Below are 22254 nucleotides of genomic sequence, written 5' to 3' on the forward strand. Positions count from 1 at the left end.
GGAGGAACAGGGAGTGGGTTAGATGAGCACCATGTCTGCCATGTGGGAATGCGTGGCCAGGCAGAGAGAGGAAGAGACAGTAGGCCATATGGCCCCAGAGAGAAAGCCACGGTAAGGACTCAAGTCAGGCTTTCAGCTCCGATGCCTAAGTGACAAACTGTACTTCATTTCCTGCTCTTGGGAGCTGGCGAGATTGCTTGTTGTCTCATTTCCATAAACTCTCCTTCGACTGGAGCTGGTGGGAGTGGGTGGGTTTCTCTGATTCCTTAGAGCTGTGAGCAGAGTTTTTGACAGGTCTTAACATGTGTCTCCTCATTTGTTCCTTAGAGCGGTTGCTGTTGTCCTTATTTTCTGCAAGAACAAAAAGAGGCTCTGAGAGGTTAGATTTGCCCACACTCATGTGATTCTGATCCAGGTTTTCTGGCAACTAGTATATTCTTTATGCCATCTCTGTAGTTTGAGGAGATTCATCCATGCAGGAGAAGTGTTTATTCTGTAAATAGCATCAAGGGCAGATGAGAGATGGAGTTTCCTCTGGGGCCTGCCAATGTCACCCAGGAGCTCTGTCCCTGGCTTAAGTCAAAAGGCAGGAGGCGGCTTGACTCTGTCATGCATCTGGGTTTTGGAGACCCAGGAAATGTTTACTTTTCTGCTTGTTATTTTCAAACCTTATGCCTGTAATTTATTGTCCTGATTACTGTTTAACATTGTTGGAAGATATGGGCTATTCAAGCTGTGGATTTGTGTGAGAAGCACAAGAGAAAATGAGTGCATTTGGGAGCTATTGCTCTTCCCCTTCTCACGCCATCAGCTCTCCTTGGGTGACCTTTGTGGCCAGAGCTCCCACCACCACCCAGACAGTGTCAGCTATCAAGATGGTGATTCATCTGGTCAAGCAGAAGTCATTATCTCCTCTCCCTAAACTTGACCCTTCCTCTGCATTCCCTATCTCCGTAAACGGTACAGCGGTCTACACGGTCATGCCTGGAAGTCACCACCCCCACATGCAACCGCTTGCCACATTATTTAAGATTAATCAGGCTGTAATATGCCTCCTCTCATCTTCCCCCAATGCCTCAGTTCCAGCCTTAATCTCCTTTCGGAGGACAGTGGACACCATCTCCTGGACTCATTGTTTTCTAAGCTTGTTAGAAACCTGGGTACTTGTTAATTATCTGGATTCCCAGGCCCTCCTCCTATGCTCTGATTCAATAGGTCTGGTGTGGGCCCTGGAATCCACATGCTTCACAACGATCCCAATGAGTTCTGCTGAGCAGGGGCGGCATTGGTACCGAGCTGGTTTCCCTGCCTCAAGGGTGCTCTGCAGTCAATCTAGCTCTCTTCTGCTATAGCAGTAGCTTTCTAAAAGGGGCTGGTAGCTCTGACTCTGCAGCACAAAACCCAAACCTGCCACAAGCCAAATGGGCTATGATTTAGCCACCACCTCCCTCTCCAGTCTTATCTCCTGCCTTCCCTGGGTTCTACTAGTAAAAGCTGTTTGTCAAATTTGAGGATCCCATTTCTTTTCTTTTCTTTAAGATTTATTTATTTATTTGAGAGAGAGAGAGAGCAAGCTAGGGGAGGGGAAGAGGGAGAGAGAGAGAATCTCAAGCAGACTCCCCACTGAGTGTGGAGCCTGACGTGGGGCTGTATCTCAGGATCACGACCTGACCCGACATCAGGAGTCGGACCCTTAACTGACTGAGGCACCCAGGCTCCCTATCCCATTGCTTTTTCATTGCTCAATGCCTTTGCCTTTGCTGTTCTTTCTGCCTGGACAACCCTCCTTCCCCAGGTCTACCTGGAAAACTATCCATCCTGCAAGACCCAACTCAAGTGTTCCTTCTACCCTAAAGCTTTCTTTGCCACCCTTGCAGCTCAAATGTATGCTCCCCATTGAATTCTCCATTGCAGAGACTGTGTTTAGCTCACAGGTACAGGTGGCATTTGCTTTTTCTGTGTGAAAGGAAATTTAGTGAAAGCACATAGGGCAGTTCCCAGCAAAAAGTGTTCCCATACTTTCCCCTGCGTGTAAACTCTACAGTTTCTTACTGAGAAAATCAAACAGTCCTCTATCTGTTTACATTTACAACGTCAGTATATTGAACTGTGTAATAACAGTCAACATGTATCTGGTGCCCGCTGTGTCCTAGAAACTTTGTGTTCACCATTTCACTTCATCCTACAGATGAGAAAATCGAGGCTCAGAGGTGAATTAATTTACCCAAGATCACAAAACTGCTAAGTGATGGAATTGGTACAATGCTATTCTACCTCTTCCAGAGATTTCTTAAACATTAGGATATGTGGTATGTGTCTAGGACAAAACATCCCTGGACCAGGGGGTGCAGGAAATGTAAATGAGTGAAGCAGGGTGGGCTTGAGGCAATAAGGTGGGGTAGGGAGTGTGGCAAACTGGAGGGTGTACACCCTGCTTGAAAGAGTGCCAAGACCGAGTGCCGGCTGACGCCCCCCTCCCTACCATTTTATTGTAAAAAATTTTGAAAGTATAGCAAAGTTGAAAGAACTTCACTGTACATGCCTGTATACCTACTACCTAGAAGCTACCATTAACATTTGACTTGCCTTATCCTGTATCTATGCATCTAGCCATCCCTGTATCCATTAATCCATTTTGGTTTTTTGATGCATTTCAAAGGAAACTGCAGACAGCCGTGCACTTCTCTCTAAATACATCACGTTGTAGAGCATTAGCTAGAGATCAGTATTTATAGTTTTTCCTTTGATGTAAAATTTATAGACAATGAAACACACAGATCTACCTATTTGTATATTCACTCAGTTTTGGCAAATATGTGCTCCTGTATCATCCCAACCCCCATCAATATAGAAAACATTACCATTATCCCTAAAGATTCCCTCAAGTCCCTCCTGTTTGTCTCTGCTTCTGTCCCCACCGGGGTAGCCACTGTTCTGATTCTTTCCTTTTTCTTTTTTTTATATTTCTTTTTTTTATTTTTTATTTTTATTTATTTATTTGACAGAGAGAGACACAGCGAGAGAGGGAACACAAGCAGGGGGAGTGGGAGAGGGAGAAGCAGGCTCCCCGCAGAGCAGGGAGCCCGATGCGGGGCTTGATCCCAGGACCCTGGGCTCATAACCTGAGCCGAAGGCAGACACTTAACTGACTGAACCACCCAGGGGCCCCAGTTCTGATTCTTTTCTTTCTATTTTGCACCTTGTTTTATTTACAATGCCAACTTTTATCAGGTCACTAAAGTTAACTAGACAATAAAATAGGCAGGAAATCGCTCTACAAAGACAGGGAAAGCCCCAAATACCACCTTCTAGAGAGAACCACTGTTCAGGTTTATTTGTAGCAAAGAAAAAAAAGAGACTTTTGATCATCCTGGAAGAAACTGAACATTGTGTTTGGAATCTGTACTCAACCCACACCTGCAAGGAGGACGATATTCTGCCCACACCACTAATTTGCTGCTTCATTTGTCTACTGTTGGTCTAATACTAACAATTACAAACAGAGCAGCGCAACTCGTCTTTGGAACAATCCCTAGAGTGTTCCAGGGTCAGGCACAACATTTCACTTTTCACACCACTGCTTCTCTTTGAGTACCTGGGCTGCCTTTTCGTCAGGAAAAGTCATTTTGGATATGGAAGTTCCTGCGAGTCTCCTCAGGAGTTTCCCCCTTGATTGTACTGGCAACCGTCTTGCATGTAACAACAAGCCAACTTTGGATTTCCAAGTAATTCGCAGCCAGAATGAGCTCGCAAAGTGTTCCTCAGTCAGCTTTCAGGAATTCTTGGTCCAAAATAGGGACATCATCTGTTCACTTTGCTTGCCTCATCTATTCCCAAATCTCCCAACATGGTCACGATAGTCACAGGTTGCTTGGCAATTTCAACATCAACTTCAAATCTCTCTCCATCAGAACTCTGCCGCTTAATCGAAGGCACGGCGCTCCGTCTCAGGGGGATTGTGGGCCAGAGGCTGACAAGAACACGGTGGCCTCAGCAACGAGAAGAGAAAGGGTGGAGAACAAGGCCCCTGCCGGATTATTTTCTCCCATAGATTAGTTTTGCTTGTTCTGGAACTTCACAAAAGTAGACTCATACAGAATGTACTTTCCCTCAGCTTGAAGTTTTAAAGATTCATCCGTGTTGTTGAGCGTATCCGTAGTTCATTGCTCTTAGTTGTTGAGAAGTCTTCCACTGTGTTCCACTGTAGGAACAGACCAGTTTGTTTAGCCATCTCCGTGGGCAGACAGCTGGGCTGTTTCTAGTTTTTGGCTCTTATGAATAAAGCTATTAATATTTTGTATAAATATTTTTGTGCGCATATATTTGCATTTCTCCTGGGTATATTTCTAGGGGTGGAATTGCTGGGTTAGAGGGTAGGAGTATGTTTAGTTTTAGAAGAAACTGCCAGACCTTTTGCCTGAGTGGTTTTACCGTTTTATATCCCCACCAACGACATGTGAGACTTCTGGTTGGTCCACAGCCTTCATATCCTTCATGGACATACTGCTCATTTGTATATCTTCTTTTGTGAAATGTCCATTCAAATCTTTTTTTTTAAAGAGATTTTATTATTTATTTATTTGAGAGACGGGGAGGGACAGACGGAGGGGGAGAATTTCAAGCAGACTCTGTGCTGAGTGTGGAGCCTGACATGGGGCTCTATCTCACGACCCTGAGGTTATGACCTGAGCTGAAAGTGAGAGTCAGACACTCAACCGACTGAACCATCCAGACGCCCCCCTGCCTGTTCAAATCTTTTACCCACTTTTTTTTGAGTTATCTTTTACTATTTTTATTATTGTTGGAGTTCTTGATATACCCTGGATGCCAGCCCTTTGTCAGATATATGTTTCACAATTGTTTTCTCCCAGGTGGTGGTTTGTCTAGCCCTTTTCTTAATGGTGTCTTTTGGATGAGCAGAAAGTTTTGATTTTGATGAAATCTAATTTAGCAAAGACATTTTAATTTTTATTTATTAATTTTTCAAGATTTTATTTATTTATTTGACAGAGAGAGACACAGTGAGAGAGGGGGAACACAAGCAGGGGGAGTGGGAGAGGGAAAATCAGGCTTCCCGCAGAGCTGAGAGCCTGATGCGGGGCTCAATCCCAGGACCCTGGGATCATGACCTGAGCCGAAGGCAGACACCCAACAACTGAGCCACCCAGGCGCCCCCAGCAAAGACATTTTTAAATGGTTATTGCATTCTTTGATTTGTCTGAGAAACTTTTTGCTTGCCCCTGAGTCATAGAGATATTCATTCATGTTTTCTTCTAGAAGCTTTACAGTTTTAGCTTTTACTTTTAGGCTGCTGATTCATCTCAAAATAATGTTTGTGTATGATGTAGGGGTCAAGGTTCTTATTTTTCCCCTACCTCACTATTCTAGCAATGGTTCATTTGATAAAACTTTCCTTTCCCCATCTGACTGCTTTGGCACTTCCGTTGAAAATCAGATGATGGCATGAGTGTGTTGTTTCCTGTACCAGGGTCAGCTGATTTTTGCCATGGGCTCAGTATTGCCAGATCTCTCAAATTTTAGAGGACAGCATAGAAACTCTGATGGTTTCTAATGTGAATAAGTCTAAATTTATAAACGTTGAAAACCAACTCTAAATTTAAATGAACAAACAAAGAGACCAACTCCGTGCAGCCAAACAAACTCATTGGGTCTGGGGCCTTGGGAGCAGGGGAGATAATTTCAGCAGGGAGCTGGATATATGTATATTCAAGTATAAATCAAGCTCCTTATTATAAGTGACAGAAAATGGGAAGGTCTCCAGGGCAGGCAGGTGGGTTTCAATAGTCAGTGCCTGTTAATGAGAATTCACTGCCAGGGTGAGATTAAAATCCAGGCCTGAGGTTTCTTTGGTGCCCAGGAGACTGGGGGAGTACATCTGGGGAGCTATTTGGAATTACGTCTAGAAACAATAAAGGCAGAGAGGGCCAGGTGGGAGATGAGGAGAGGCCAGCATGCCCTGGGTTATAGTGTGGGGACTGAGAGTTTAGGCCTCTAGACAGACTAGTGACAGGAAAGAGAGAAGGACCAAGGGAGTCTGGGTGAGCTGATTTGGAGTCAGGGGTCTGGAGTGGAGGGGGCTAGATGGGACAGTTCTCTAGGCCCAGGCCCAGAAAGACGCCTCGTGGAATTGGCTGAAGATCTCTTTGGCTCTCTGGGTGGTGAATGACACAGGGCTCTCAGCAGCGCCACCTACTTGTCATCCCCAAGTTAAAGTTCCTAGTTTTTAACATTTTAAGATTACAGTTTACATTTAAAAAATTTCAATGGGAGGGGCGCCTGGGCGGCTCAGTCGTTAAACGTCTGCCTTGGGCTCAGGTCATGATCATGGGTCAATGGGGTTTGACCCAGGGTCCTGGGATTGAGCCCCGCATCGGGCTCCCTGCTCAGCGGGAAGCCTGCTTCTCCCTCTCCCACTCCCCCTGCTTGTGTTCTCTCTCTCGCTGTCTCTCTCTGTCAAATAAATAAATAAAATCTTTAAAAAAAAATAGAATAAAATAAAAATTTAAAAAAATTAAAAAAAATAAAAATTTCAACAGGAACCACTTCACATTTTTTTTAAAGATTTTATTTATTTATTTGAGAGAGAGGGAGACAGAGTGAGAGAGAGCACAAGCCAGGGGAGCGGGAGAGGGAGAAGCAGACTCCCCACCGAACAGGGAGAACAGGGAGCCAGACGCGGGGCTCCACCCCAGGACCCAAGATCATGACCTGAGCTGAAAGCAGACGCTTAACTGACTGAGCCACCCAGGCACCCCCACATGTTTCAAACATAAAAAAAAATATTAAAAATGATGAATGAAAAGTCTTTTTCCCACCTGTCTCCCATCTGCCCAGTTCCCGTCTTCAACCCCTCCACCCCCAGCTACCATTTGTACAGTTTATTTTTACCACAACCAAGGACACTATTTTGGCAACCATGTCTGTCTGACAGAATGTTGAGTGTGCCGGTTGGGCCGCACAGGGTAGAGCTCACTGCAGTTGGCTGCATGTAAGAGAAAACAAGCAAGACTGCATTAAAACCAGATAGAACTTTGTTAGAACTTGCTAGAACCTTGCCTCATGAGTATGTAAGAGAGTGCGATCTGGACAGGAAATCATCCTACTAAAGTGTGACATGGTGCTTGCTATGGACTACATTGTGTCTCCTCAAAATTCATATGTTGAAGCCTTAACCCCCAGTGTCATGGTATTTGGAGGTGGGGCCTTTGGGATGCAATTAGGTTTAGCTGAAGTCATGGGGTGAGGCCTCCGTGATGGGCTTCGTGTCCTTAGGAGGAGAGGGAGAGACCAGAGCCCTGTCTCTGTCAGCACTGTGCACGGACGTCATGGGAAGGCAGCTGTCTGCAGGCCCGGAAGCCAGCTCTCACTAAGAGCCCCACCGTGTTGGCGCCTGGACGTCCATCTGCCACCGAGTCCACGCTGCTTTGTGACAGCAGCCTGAGCTGCCTAAGACGGGGGCTCTGGCACCAACTAAAAAATGAGCTCTGAGAAAACTGTGGAAAGATTTCCAATTCTTTGAAATATACCTTTGAATGATTTTGCCCAGAGCATCCCAATGTGCTGTATTTGAAAGTGCGGGCTCACACAGAGAGACTGAGAACCACTGGTCTGGAGGAAGGCTCTGTGGGGGAAGGGGACGACCACAGGGACAGGGCCCTGAAGTGCTAGAAGCCCGCTGGAAGTTGGGTGGCCTATGAGCACAAGGGTGATTAACTTCAACTGCAAGTCTCCAGCTGGGCTCACACTCTTGCCAACCGCTAAACTCTCCTCTGGGAGGAATGTAGAGGGAAGAATGAAAGCATGTGAGAGGATTTGCAAACCTTCAAGGGTGATGTTAGGTTCTGGATGTTGGCTGCCTGACTCAACTTCTATGGGGTAGAGGGTATTTTCACGGAGATGATTTCAATTTCTTGTCCCCACTGCCATTTGTTTTGATTTGAAGGTAATGCTGCCCTCTCCTGGGCTAATCTTGCAAAGGCAGCCCCTGGCCACCCAGAGTCAACCCCCCTCCCCTTGCCCCCCCAGGCAACGGAGCCCTCGCTTGATCTCAAGTGGTGTCGGTATCACTAGGGGTCTCAGGCTTTGCTAAGTCATTTCTTACAGCCATGGTGGAGTCAGCTTGCCCTTCAGTGCTATATCCCAGAGACTGGAGGTGAGGTAAACAGAAAGCAAGTGACTTGTGGGTCTCCTAGTCTCTAGGAATAGAGCCCATACTTTTTTTCTTTTTCTTTCTTTCTTTCTTTCTTTCTTTCTTTCTTTCTTTCTTTCTTTCTTTCTTTCTTTCTTTCTTTCTTTCTTTCTTTCTTTCTTTCTCTCTCTCTCTCTCTCTTTCTTTCTTTCTTTCTTTCTTTCTTTCTTTCTTTCTTTCTTTTTCTTTCTTTCTTTCTTCTTTCTTTCTTTCTTTCTTTCTTTCTTTCTTTCTTTCTTCTTTCTCTCTCTCTTTCTTTCTTTCTTTCTTTCTTTTCTTTTTTCTTTTGATTTTCTTTCCTCAACCACTTTTTATCCCATCCTAATCATCAAGCTGTCTCCTAGGCACTTGAGATACAGTGATCTAGATAGGTAAGGATTTCTACCTTCCCAAAGCTTATAGTCTAGAGAGGAGAGAGCCGATAAACAGTAGTGTTTGTAATACACATGCAGCTTATGGAGTACGGTCAAAGTGGTAAGTGCTGTGAGAGGGGAAACATGTTTGGAATATAGCACAGCCAGGGACATCAGGAATGCTAGGGGAGGTGCGGTTGGGAATAGGGGCACAGAATGGGCCTCAGTGAGAAGGTAGCATTTGAGCAAATTCTCAGAGGAGGTGGAGGAGTTACGTGTGGGAGATCTATAGGAGAGCATTCAGAGAAGAGTGGGCATTGGAAGCGATGCTTTTGAGGCAGGAGCCGGGCTAATATGACTGGAGCAGAGCTCTAAGGGGTCCCCTCCCTTCCCCACCCCTTCATATGTTAGAGTCCCGCAGTAAGTCAGAATGGGACCTTATTTAGAAATAGGACTGTCGCAGATGTCAGTAGCTAGGGTGAGGCCATCAGAGGGCGCCCGAATCCAATATGACTAAGGTCCTTAGAAAAAGGGGAAATTTGGACACAGACACAGGCATCTGAGGAGAGTGATGATGAGGGCAAGATCAGGCTGATGCATCGATAAGCCAAGGCATGCCAAAGATGCCCAACAAGCCAGCAGGCGCTAGGACAGAAGCCTGGGACAGATTTTCCCTGGCAGCCCTCAGGAGGAACCAGCCCTGCTGACACCCTTATCCTGGACATCCAGCCTCCAGGACTGTAAGACAATAACTCTCTGCTGTGTGAGTCACCCCAGCACACTAACACACAGGGATGATGAGGCAGGGTGGGAGTGGGGGTGGGGAATGATGGGGAAGGCCTTAAAGGATTTTGGCTTTTTTCAAATTCATTTTTTCATGATTAAATGGGATATATCCCCCCAAATGCAAGCATTATTCAACATCAGAAAGCCATTAATATAATTCACATGCTAATACATCTAAGAAGAAAAAAAAATCGTATGACCTTCTACATAGGCCTTTGACAAACTTCAATACCCACTACTCCCGATTTAAAAAATAAAACTCAAGGGGCGCCTGGGTGGCTCAGATGGTTGGGCGTCTGCCTTCGGCTCAGGTCAGGATCCTGGAGTCCTGGGATCGAGTCCCACATCGGGCTCCCTGCTCCTTGGGAGCCTGCTTCTCCCTCTGCCTCTCTCTCTCTCTCTGTCTCTCATGAATAAATAAATAAAATCTTTAAAAAAAATAAAAAATAAAACTCAATATAACACTGTATGTTAACTACACTGGAATGAAAATAAAAAAATAACTAAAATCCACCCAGACCTGTAGGCAGAAAGCATTCTCAAAAATAGGAGAATGGAATTGTATTCATAAATAAGGTAGAAATGAATCTTTCAATTACAAAAATCAGTTTTAAGACTGAAAAATGAAACTCCATAAAATCAGATAGGTGACAACTTTAAAAACAAGTGTCAATGAAACTCCAGCTTTTATCTGGATTTTGCCAGCTTTTCCATTATTACCTCTTTCCGTACCAGGATCCAGGCCAGGGGACCAACATTGCCTCTAGCTGGCATGTCACCCCAATCTCCTGTGACCTAGGGTAGTTTTGCTCAGTCCTTCCTTGTTTCTCATGACCTTGATAGTCTTGAGGAGTGCTGTTCAGGTATGCTATAGAACACTCCCCCGCCCCAGTCTGGGTTTGTCTGATGTTTTTCTCCCGACTAGATGGGGGTTATGGGTTTTTGGAGAGGACACCACAGGTGGGTGACTTCTCATCATGTTCTGTCGGGAGGGTAGGAGCACACAGCGTCCCAGGTGATGTCAACCTTCCTTAACTGATTAAGGTAGTGTTCGCCAGGTTTCTCCACTGTGAAGCTGCTTAAAATGCACTCAAAAATATTAAAGCAGTGAAATTCATTCTTTGGAGCCATGGGAGGGCAGTGAGAAGGCATGGTGTGATCTGACTTAGAACGTCAAAGCATCACTCCGGTGGGCATGAGGAGAAGAGGTTGGAAGGGCAGGAGGACTGGGGGGCCACTTCAGCAACCTAGGCGAGAAAGGGAAGGTGGCAGGGGCCAGGGTATCAGCTGTTGGGGTAATGAGAAAATAGGAGTTGGGATCTATTTTGGTAGAACTGGCAGAACTTTCTGGCAGATTGAATGTCGAGTGTGAGAGATAGGTGTCAAAGAAGAGTCTACAAAGTGGCCTGAGCTACTGGAAGGACGGAGTGGCCATCGGCTGAGCTAAGATGAAGATTCTAATCCTCCTCTTCACTCCTCTCCACTACTTCATCCATTTAACCAACATTTACTTGGTGCAGAGCTGGCTGCAGGACCCGGTACAAAATAAAAGCTTGGGGCCCTTCGTTCCAAAAGCAGGAGAAAAGCTTGTTTCTTTCTTCTATGATCGTTCTCTTAACCGGACTCTGTGTTTTTTTGTTTTGTTTTGTTTTAAGTAGGCTCCACACGGGGAGCCCAATGTGAGGCTCGAACTCAAAACCCTGAGATCAAGACCTGGGCTTACTTAAGTGACTGAGCCACTCAGGTGCCCCTAAAGATGGTCTCTAGTGGACTCTGTGTTTTTTATTTGCTCTTTAATGCTGTGCTCCCTGAAGCACAGGGCCCTGTGGGGTGGGGGAGTGGGAGGCTGAGCCCAAGGAGGCGATAAGGGTGGCACTGCAAGTGAGCTGAGCTCCAAGCCCCTGTGTGCGCTCCACTGTCCCACCAGACTTCACTCAGAAGACACCGACTCCAAGATAAAGTATTAAGAAGTTCAAGGCAGTGACTGCAGAGCATTCTGCCCCAAGCTCAGGGCTCTTTTGAGCACAGGACTCCGTGTGGCTGTGCTGGTCACCCACTCACTTCCTGTTTGGCATCTACTTGTATGTGTCACACACTTTGCGGGGCACCAAGAATGCAAAAAAGGATCCTTTATAGCTCCTGCCTTTAAGGAGGGGTGAGGAACGAAGGGCTTGTTTATGAATCACTACTCTGTGCCAGAGTCTTGCCTATTCACAGCCCAGTGGGAGGGAAAGACTTCTAAAAATGATTCAATAACACAGTTTGGAAACCACAACAGTGGAGAACCCGGGCGGGTGACACAGGAGGGGAGGGGAGGGAGGATGCAGGGCATTCAGGGCTTGAGGAGTTGGGAGTTCAGTGGACAGGAGACTCGAGGTCCTGGGCGTCTGCTCACGAACCTAGCTGGACCGGCAAATGGGAGTGAGGAGAAGGGGAAATGACCATTAGAAGGTTATTTACTGTTTGTGTGTGTGTGTGTGTGTGTGTGAAAATGGCTAAATACATATTTTTTAAATTGCAGAAGTCGTGCTTATTTGAGAGATTGGGCAACATCAAAAGATATAAACAAGAAAGCAACTATCTGTAGTCCCACCCCCCAAAGATAACCCCTGTTAACATTTTGACTCTCCTATTTTTTCCCCTGGGCGCACACATGCATTTATTACAAAGTGTTATCCTACTGCACGTTCTACTTGTTAACCCGTATTTGCCCTTGGCATCCTATTATAGCTACCTTTCCCTAACATTAATTGTAGCTATCAGTGTTGTGTTTAATGGACTCACAGTGTTCCATTTTATAGATCTACTTTTATTTGTATAAAAGTTTTGGAAGGGTACTGAAATTTATCAACCTGTATTATATAAACAACCCTGTGATAAGCTTTGTTTTCCCTCCCTCCATCTTCCCCCCTTCCATTCCTCACATTAAGTGGGAGTTTAGGGTCAGAGGGTCTGCATTGTTTAGTGTGTTTGATGCATATTCTCCCAATAGGACTGTGTGTGGAGGGGGCGGGTACAAAGACAGCAAAATGTGATTGAACAATTATTATCTGCCGGATACTGTGCTAAGCACTTTGTATGTATTAACTCATCAATCCTCATATCAGTTCTATGAGCTAGGTGCTACTTTTCTTCCCATTTTACAGACAAGAAAATTTGGGGCAATTGAGCCAGTATCCAAGCCTCCGAAGGGCAACAACTGGCCAGGGACAGGGCTGGGATTTGCACCACGGTGGTTTGGCTCCAGAGCCTGCACTCTATCCCAGTTCATCATCACGTAGCACCATGAGGCAAGTATCATTATCCCCATCTTTATGAATAAGGATTTTTTTAAAATCTTTTTTTAAGTTTTAATTTTAATTCCAAGGATAAAGATATTTTGATGCACATTAAGAAACTTGTCCAAGATCATCAACCAATAAAGGAAGGGCCATATTCGAAGCATCATCTGTCTGACTCCAAAGCAGAGATTTCTGGGTCCTTTGTGAGGATGTCTGAATTCATTCAGGAGTGTGTTCTCAGCTGGGTTTTTATGTGCTTACTTTTCAAAGTTCCTCTTTGGCTTCTGCCAGAGCTCGGCAGTCAGGCCTTGGAGGTTCTGCACCTGCCCAGGTCATATCTCTGTCAAGTCCTCACTTACCCTGACTCTCACAGCCTGGACCCTGTGATGCACTGACTTTCCTCCCCTCTCCTCTCATCCTAGATCACCTTGTTTTCTAGAACTCTTTCAGTTGGTCACAGTTTTGGTTGCCAGTCACAGGACACTCAGCCTGAACTGGTCTTAACAATAGAGAACTGAAAAGTACCCAGGGAAGATCGCCTCTGGTTTGTTCAGGACTCTGGCTCGGTTTCTCTGTGATTCTCTCAGTTCTGCCTTCTTCTGTGTGTTAGTTTTGGTCCTTGGACTGGTTTGCCACTTATTACCAAATGGCTTCCAGCTGTAACTAAGATGACATCCTTGCTTTTCCACTGTCACCAAATAGTCATCCCGAACTTGGCTCTGCGTGGGTCATCTTAGGTCACATGCTTACCCTGCACCTGTCACTATGGCAATGGGGGTAATCACTGGGGAGAGGGGCGAATCCCCTCCTCCACCTCCTCTACCTCTCTTTCAGTCCCCAGGTCCACGTGGGCCCTTCTGCAGGAATGTGAAGAGATGCTGCTGTTGGCATGAAAGCTGACACCGGGATGGAATAGATATACTCGCAGCCATGTTGTGCTGCTCACATGCTCTTACACAGAAACTTCCATTTTCAAACCACAGTGGCAAGAAGAGGCCTCTGCATTTTGCCAGAGGACTGGCATCCAGGTGACACATGTCACAGCAATCTTGGTGGCCCTGGATGTTCTGCACAGAATAGAAAAATGCTTTCCCATTAGGAACCTTATAGATCCGTTGAAGAGGAAGCAGTTCTAAGTGGGAAGGTGCGGTACGGAAGATATGTTGGGTGGGCGGACTTGCTGGAACATTTTCAAGTGGGTAACGTTTTATTCCAAGCTCATCTATATGTGCCTTTCCCCTTCTTCAGTGGAATGCTCTTTCCTTTCTCTCCTTCCATGAAGGGGAGAGTCTTTAACTCTTGTCCTCCAGATCGCCTTCCCACTGGAGACCTAAGCTACCACCTTTGCTGCCCCCACAACCACCCAGAGGGACTGCTTCTCCTTTACTCCTTGGGCCTGAGGGAGGACCAGACCCTTTCCTCATACCTCATTCACTGGGTTAGACTGGAATGTTGGACTGACCAGAGTCAGGGCTTAAGAAAAGCAGAAGTGAGTTGTATACAAAGAGGGACTTAAAATATTAGCTAGGGCGGCTCCTGCCCTGGTCTTTCTCATTGGGTCCCTCGCAAGGACGGCTCTGTCCTGCGACTACCGCCCCCTTGTGGCAGACGCTCTCTTTGCCCATGGCCTCTGCTTGCACTTGAGTATTCGTAGGCGTTTTGCAGACAGGCCCCAGACAGTCTGTTCTCTCCTGTGTTACTAGTCACTGTTTGCTGCCCCAGAATTACTTTTCCCCTAGATGATTAATAAGGGAAAGTCCATTCCCTTCAGGGACTCCCCACCTTCAAGTCCTTTCTGGTCTAGGCATCAGAACACAATAGTCCAACACCAGTAAAAGCAAAGCATGGGTGGCCCCAGGGCAATTGTCTCCTTATACTTCCTGCTACTTTTTATGAATGGGAAGAGAACCCAGGAGGAGAGCATGACTTAGCTTAGAAAGTATGCTTGCCAGTGACAGAACTTAGGCACCGGGGGCATGATTAATTGGCATTTATGGTAGGGGCAGACTTTATACTTGAACAGATCGATGCTAACTTTAAACTCAAGGGGATGGTTGGAGAAGAACGATGCCAGACAGACCGGCCTGGCTGTGTGGAAGTGAAGCTTTCAGGCATACCTCATCTATGACTGTGTGGCTGAAAGCAATAGAAGCTCTGAATCAGGGTGGTGACCTGATCTGTGAATCACAGCAGGTATATCTAATGTCATTTCTTCTACAACCATGGATTGAGCACCTACTTTGTTCCCTGACAGAGGATCAGAAGATGGATCAGAGAGGGTCTCTATTCTCTGGAAGCTCACGGTCTGGCGGGGAAGGCTGACTTGTAAGCACATCGTTATAATGCAGTAGGGTTCATGTTGTAACAGAGACGTGGTTCCTGTACCAGAGGAGTAAAGCCAGGGGACACACATTAGCTGCTGGGAACAGCTGAGGCAGGTTCTAAGAAGCCATCCTTCATTCTGGGAGAGGAGCAAGATGACCTTAACCCCAACTCCGCGTTCACAGATTGCCCCAGCTCCAGTGGTCTCCCTGCTGTCCAGCCAGATTGCAGGAGTGGTCCCAGCCCCCAGCCTCAGGCCATTCTAATCAACCAACTGTTGAGAATGGTTGTGTGGTGTGTCGGGGTGGGGGGGTGGTTCTCCCTCTGATCTTCATGACGTCTCCACCACCCCCTGGGGCCACCCCAAAGAAGCCTACAGGAGAAGTAAAAATTGTGTGCTTGTTGTCCAAACACAGCTTACGGACAGACCTCCACCTCCTTCCCACAAAATTGAGCGGGGGTGGAGGGGGGCCCAGTCCCTCCTAAGTGGGGGGCTCCTACCAGGCCCGCCTACAGTGGACTCCTGAAGTCTCTACTGTCAAAAGTAAAGTCCTCTCCCCTTTATTCATGTCCAAGCAAGTTGGAAGCTTTCAAAGGTGATCTAAGGGAATTTAAGGGATAAACAAGTGGACACAAATGCAAGAAAAAGAGAACAAAAACAGTCATCCAAGTGGAGAATTCAGATAGTGGACCCTTAACTCCACCTTCATGTCTGGTAGCCCTGCTTGAAAATCTGGGTCCTGGGAGTCTCTGATGCCGTGCGGTCCCTTGATTTTACCTGCTCTCCAAATATGGAGACGGGCAGGGCTCAGAGAGGAGGTGTGCAGTGACGAAGCTTCCCTATTTCCCTTTATTCATCAAGTTTCCTCTGACTGTTAAGTCCCGCTGGTCTCTGAGCTCCAGCCTTTTACAGCTGGACACACCTGGCCGTGTGTGTCCACGGGCGTGCCTCAGGTAGGAAGCCACCTCTGTTGCCAGGACTTTCCTTGGGGAGGGAGACTTGGTTTGACTGTGTTTTAGAAAATGCATTCATTTCTCTGGGACGTGAAGACTTCTGCTCACTTGGCTTCCTGCCTCCTTCCTTGTGACTACCTATTCAATTCTGATCTCATACGTGGCTGTAGTCGGTAACAAGGGGGTCACAGTCTTGTCACTTCCCCCTTTCATGCCTCTCCCTTTTTTGAGGGAAGAGGCTTACCTTTCCCCAATCTAATGTTTATTGCTTTGCCCTCAAATGTTGTCTTCTGTAAAAATGCAGTATCGGCAGGCAGAGAACATACTAAAATGTGTGGATCGGAATGAACTTATAGAACCTCAGGGCTGCAAGCAAGTCAGGGGTTATATACTCTGCCTCCCTCAAGCTGCAGAGGAGAAAACAGAAATCTGTAAAGGTCAAACGACCCACTCAAGGTTACAGAGCTTAGTATTGATAAATCAGGATAGAGTGAGGACTGGGTACTAGGTATCCTTATTTCCAGTCCCGGTAACTTTCCACCGTCTTCAGACTGTTTCCTGGAGATCTGGGGAGTTTTCGGGGAGCCACCTGAGCAGCTGTCTGGGTAGAAATGGCAGCACCCCCTCCTTCCCGGCAGATGAATTTTTGTCGGTTTTACATATTGGTCTTCTGGTATGATTTTGCTTCAGCAAAGCGTTTCACAATTTAGGAAGATGCCTGAGCACTGCTGATGGTTCTGTGGATATGTAGGGGGTGATAACAGGGAACAAGATGGGGACTTTTCTCAAACGATGATGCTATGAAATTGACCTCTAAAGAAGTCCAAAATAGAGGAGAAGGAAAGGACCTCCTGTCGCCAAACCCACAGAGAAGCAGAAGACATCCCAGTAACTATTCTCCTGTCCCTGATGGGTGACTTTAATCTGAATTATTAAATTACATTTCTTCCCTTTGAATCTTTCAGCCAGGTTGAACCATGATTGTCTTGATGAATGATCTATGGAATGCTACCGATGAGTGGGATTATGATGAATTTGGAAATTTCAGCGGCACACCACCAACAGAAACATATAGTCCCTGTAGGATAGACAATGAGACACACAACAAGTACGCAGTGGTGGTCACCTATGCCCTGGTCTTCGTGCTGAGCCTGCTGGGAAACTCCCTAGTGATACTGGTTGTCTTACATAGTCGGGTCAGCCAGTCTGTCACTGACGTCTACCTGCTGAACCTGGCCATAGCCGACCTGCTCTTCGCCCTGACCTTGCCTCTCTGGGCCGCCTCCAAGGCAAAGGGCTGGATCTTTGGCACACCCCTGTGCAAGGTGGTCTCGCTCCTGAAGGAAGTCAACTTCTACAGTGGTATTTTACTACTGGCCTGCATCAGCGTGGACCGCTACCTGGCCATTGTCCATGCCACACGCACGTTGACCCAGAAGCGGCACTGGGTCAAGTTCATATGCTTAGGCATCTGGGCCCTGTCCCTGATCCTGTCCCTACCCATCTTCGTCTTCCGCAGGGCCGTCAATCCCCCCTACTCCAGCCCAGTCTGCTACGAGGACATGGGTGCCAATACAACAAAACTGCGGATAGTGATGCGGGCCCTGCCCCAGACCTTTGGCTTCCTCCTGCCGCTGGTGGTCATGCTGTTCTGCTATGGGCTCACCCTGCGCACCCTGTTTCAGGCCCACATGGGGCAGAAGCACCGGGCCATGCGGGTCATCTTCGCTGTCGTGCTTGTCTTCCTGCTCTGTTGGCTGCCCTACAACCTGGTCCTGGTCGCAGACACCCTCATGAGGCTCCGGGTGATCAAGGAGACTTGTGAGCGCCGCAATGACATTGGCCGGGCCCTGGATGCCACCGAGATTCTGGGCTTCCTCCACAGCTGCCTCAATCCCTTCATCTACGCCTTCATTGGCCAGAAGTTTCGCCATGGACTCCTCAAGATCATGGCCTTCCATGGGCTCATCAGCAAGGAGTTCTTGTCCAAGGACGGCAGGCCTTCCTTTGTTGGCTCTTCTTCAGCAAACACTTCTACTACCTTCTAAGCCCCCCACCCCGGCCCTGTCGCAGCCCCTCGGGGCTCCTCCCTCACCATCAGCATCCCGTTCCGAGCCTCATGTCCACTGGCTGTTCACAGCCTCTGTGTCAAGGCAGCCCCCGGGTGTGGTTGCAGGAAGTGACTGGGGCCGTGTCCTTTTCAGGCCCGTTGTACGGTTTAGAAAGCCTGCCCTGGTCCCCCAGGCCTGACTATACTTACTCTGTCAGCTGCTAGAGCTCAGTCCACCCCACCGCTGAGCCCACAGCACTCTGTTCTCTGAGGCAGTTAAAGACATTTAAAAGGCATTCCTTCAAGTGACTACAGAAAGTTCCTACATGGGGAAGCATCAGTGGTGAACGGCATTAGCTGCTGCCCCGACTGTCCCTTTCTCGCTAGCCAGCAAAGCCCACCTCCCTTGAGAGAGGCTGAGAAGGACAGATACTCACTTTCGAAGACTCCCTTGGCTAGGAGTGGCCCTGCCATTCACTTCGGACTACTTAGATTTCAGGGCAATGGTGTGCTGGTAAACCACTCTCCTGGGGGAAAGAAGTCCTGATTTGTAGCATTTACTGAGTTGCCCGGTATAAATGCTCCCACCATGGCGATTTCAAGAGTTTTCAAGTAATGTAATGAGTGCTTTCACAAGCAGGTACAAACTGGCCCTAGGGCACTATTGCTTAAGAGGAAGTCTGCTGGGTCCAGGGACTCCTGGGAAGTAGTCCTGATTAAGAAAAGAGAGAGAGAGACACACACACACGCACACCCCCTTGGTTCTCACCTTTGAATATGGTTGTAGGATCTGATGTGACAAAGAGGCAAAAAGTGTGCTCAACACACTTAGGCAGATGGAGCAGATGAGAATAAAGAGCCCAGAAAGAAGCTTAAGTGTAAATGGCCAATGATTTTCAACAGGGGGCACCCAGACTATTCAATGGAGAAAGGATGGTCGTTCAACAAATGGTTTGGGCAAACCAGATATCCACACGCACAGGAATGAACTTGGTCCCTTTCCTTACACTATGTACAAAAGTTGACTCAAAATGGGTCAAATACCTAATGATAAAAGCTGAAATTATAAGGAAAAGTTTCATTTGGTTTGAGGTTGGGGATGGAGAGAAGTTCAGAGATAAGGTTTAGATCAAGGTTAAGAGTGGAACCAGGGATGAGGTTGGAGTTAGAGGTGATGTGGCAGGGAGCCAGAGATGGGGTGGCAGGTTGGGACAAGGTGGAAGTTCAGAAAAGGATGAATATCAGGAACAGGGGGAGATCCAGAATGGGGAGAAGCTGGGGCTGGGGTTAATGAGATTCAGGGAGGTTCAGTGGGGTTGGGACCAGGTATGGGGGGAAGTGTAGGAATGGCATGAGTGTGCTAGTGTGGTGAGTCTCAGGGAGAGATGTCAGAACTGGGAGTGAATGTCAGGGGCTGCTATTGTAGTCCAGTTAGTGGCTGGAGCAAAAAGACATCACTGGTAGATTCACCATTTTCTGGGGAGCATTGTCTAAAATGCTTTTCTGGGGGCAAGGATGGAGGTACCTTGGCTGTCCAGCTGAGGGTCTCCAAGTGGGTTGATGAGAAAGGAGTTAGGGCTCAAGCCCTAAGAGATAGATCTGATTCAGGAGAGAAGCCGGAAGAATGCTGAAGAAATCCAGGGAGGAGGACTGGCAACAGGGTCTGGGAATCTCCCCTTCCTCTCCCTCCCTCCTTCTCCTAACGCCCTTCCACCTCTCAACTGCAAGCTTAAATGCCCATTTCCTCCATCCTCTGATGTCCCAAAGACAACTCTGTCAGGGGCTTCAGTAAGTAAATATGGATCCATATTGTGTCTGGGGAAACACAAATGACGAACATGTATCTGAAAAGATGCTTGGCCTCGCTAGTAACCTGGGAAGTGGGAATCAAACAGCAATAAAATAACTTGGAAGTATTTTAAATAGGGAGGGTTATATAGTCGACTCTCAAACAACACAGGTTTGAATTGTGTGGGTCCACTGATAATGTGGATTTCAAAAATAAATACAGTACTGTAAATCTGTTTTCATCATGATTTAAAAAAATTTTAAATACAATCTACTCCCCCAACATGGGGCTTGCGCTCATGATCCCAAGACCAAGAGTCGCATGTCCCACTGACTGAGTGAGCCAAGGGCCCTCTCATGATTTTTCTTGATAACATTTTCTCCAGCTTACTCTATTGTAAGAATATAGTATATAGAACATACAAAATATGTGTTCATCTACTATGCATGTTATTGGTAAGGATTCTGGTCAACAGGAAGCTGTTAGCAGTTAAGTTTTTGGGGAGTCAAGAATTTACATACAGATTTGCCATGGCATGGTGGGGTCCGTGTCCCTCACCCCTCTGTTGTTTAAGGGCCAACTGTAGTCAGAACTCCCTTTGAACAAGGGCAACATTGTTCCATTAGATTTTCAATGCAAGGTGTAATTCTCCGGGTAGAGCTCAACACAGAAATGATTGGGGTTTCAGATCTGTAACAATGCCAGGATGTGGGTACTGAAATAACAGGGCAGCCTGAAATATCAAAAACAAGTGTTTCAACCACTAGATAGGGCAAGGTCAAGGAGCTGTTTCACCTCAGGGAGGGAATCAGTGTCGAGGGTGAGGCTGGGATCAGGGATGGAGTGCATCTTGGGAGGGGACTGGGGTGTCAGAGACGGTAGTGAGCCGGGGATGGGACTGGGTTAGGGATGTGGGGAACATCAAGGATAGAGTCGGGGAGGGATTGGGATGTGGATGTGTGTTCTGTTCAATGCTTGCTGCTTGTAAGTTTTGAAAATTTGATTTGAGGGCACCTGGCTGGCTTACTGGAAAGAGCATGCGACTCTTGATCTCAGGGTGGTAAGTTTGAGCCCCACCTTGGCTGTAGAGATTACTAAAAATAAATGAATGAATGATGAGTGAACAAACTTAAAAAAAATAAAGTATATAATGTTTTTAAAAAAAGAAAATTTGTTTTGTGGGCTAGGTTAACATTTTCCAGCCTCCATGCAATTATGTTGAAATATACTACTTGCCCCTATACTAGTTATCCATCTGACCACCCGTGGCCTCCTCACCCATCCCTTGTCCCCAGTCCAGTGGCCCGTTCTTACTAGTTTCAGGAAAAACATTAATTGAAAGTCCGAGTTTTATCTGTAGGGGTTTAAGATGGTCCCTTTCCCTGCAAGCTGCATTTGAACTAGGGACTTTCAGAGGAAATAAAATGACCACCTCCTCTTTGGTCCAAGGGTCTTTCCCGAGATGTGTCTTCTCTGAGATGACCACTAACTGAGAAATCATGATGGACTACAGCCTTTTGCTATTTCCACACAGAGGTTGGGGCGACCAAAGATCTCTGGGTTTGGCCCTTCTAGAAAGCCACAAATGGCTAACAGCTATGTTCTCACCACAGTTGCTTTTATGTAACCTGGGACTCTGCTTTTAAACTCAAGATTCTTTTTCCAACCTTGAGGGTAAACATGAATTTAAGAATTAAAAATATATAGGGGCGCCTGGGTGGCTCAGATGGTTGAGCATCTGCCTTCGGCTCAGGTCATCCCAGGGTCCTGGGATCGAGCCCCACATCGGGCTCCTGGCTCGGCGAGGAGCCTGCTTCTCTCTCTTCCTCTGCCTCTCTCCCTGCTCATGCTTTCTCTACTTTCTCTCTGTATCTCTGTGTCTCAAATGAATAAATAAAATCCTTAAAAAAATTAAAAAAAAAAAACCCCCCAAAAAACAAAAAAAAAAAGAATTAAAAATATATAAAATAGACGATGTTTCAGACTTTCTAAAATTAGTTTTTTTAATCAAAATATTTCATGTACATTGTTAAAAAAAGTGAAATAGCTTTATAAAGCTTATAATGAACATCAGCAGCATCCCTCCTGCCATAGTCCCTGCGGGAGAAGGAAACAACTTTCAACTCTCATAGCTGTTTCATTTAATAGTGGTGTACACATTTCTAAATATCATGCTTTTGATCCCCCCCCCCGCCCAGATTTAGATATCATTTATTGACTTTCTCCTTTGGCTTCTGAGGATTTAACATTTTTTCAAACTCTCTCAAGCATTTACCCTGTCCAAGCAAACACAAATACTGCTCCTCCCTTTCTCCCAGGACAGATAATCACACTTTTTGGTTAAATCAGCGTTCAGTGTTTTTGTTATAATGACTATATAAGAAATTATTCATTGTTGGACACAATGTTTACATTTCCTTTCTTTGTACAAGTTCTGTCTTCCCTGGAATTAATAATAGGATTTTCATCATTACTTTTTATTACATCATTCTCAAATGTCTCCCTCAATA

At 46.5% G+C, this 22254-nt stretch overlaps 1 protein-coding gene and 1 pseudogene across 2 annotated transcripts; one reads left to right on the forward strand and one right to left on the reverse strand.

Moving 5' to 3' along the window:
* Positions 1 to 294: 294 nt before the first annotated feature.
* On the reverse strand, positions 295 to 4502 carry LOC114200177 (S-phase kinase-associated protein 1 pseudogene; annotated as a pseudogene).
* An 11306-nt stretch (positions 4503 to 15808) lies between these two features.
* CXCR1 (C-X-C motif chemokine receptor 1) lies at positions 15809 to 19975 on the forward strand. Of its 2 annotated transcripts, none has more exons than XM_028092175.2 (2): positions 15809 to 15905; positions 16871 to 19975. In XM_028092175.2, exon 2 carries the CDS (start codon positions 16883 to 16885, stop codon positions 17951 to 17953), a length of 1071 nt encoding a protein of 356 aa, XP_027947976.1. In that variant the 5' UTR covers positions 15809 to 15905; positions 16871 to 16882; the 3' UTR covers positions 17954 to 19975. The 2 variants fall into 2 exon arrangements, with proteins under 2 accessions (XP_027947976.1, XP_027947977.1); XM_028092176.2 differs by having other exon boundaries at positions 15815 to 15905; positions 16875 to 19975.
* Positions 19976 to 22254: the final 2279 nt, after the last annotated feature.

This window comes from Eumetopias jubatus, unplaced genomic scaffold, assembly GCF_037043125.1.
Source record: "Eumetopias jubatus isolate StellerSeaLion01/CBP00866 unplaced genomic scaffold, mEumJub1_p1.0 scaffold_3, whole genome shotgun sequence".
Lineage (NCBI taxonomy): Eukaryota > Metazoa > Chordata > Mammalia > Carnivora > Otariidae > Eumetopias > Eumetopias jubatus.

What these genes read in the sequence shown, in the direction of transcription:
- CXCR1 (XM_028092175.2), top strand. Translation starts at nt 16,883, where the DNA reads ATGATTGTCTTGATGAATGATCTATGGAATGCTACCGATGAGTGGGAT.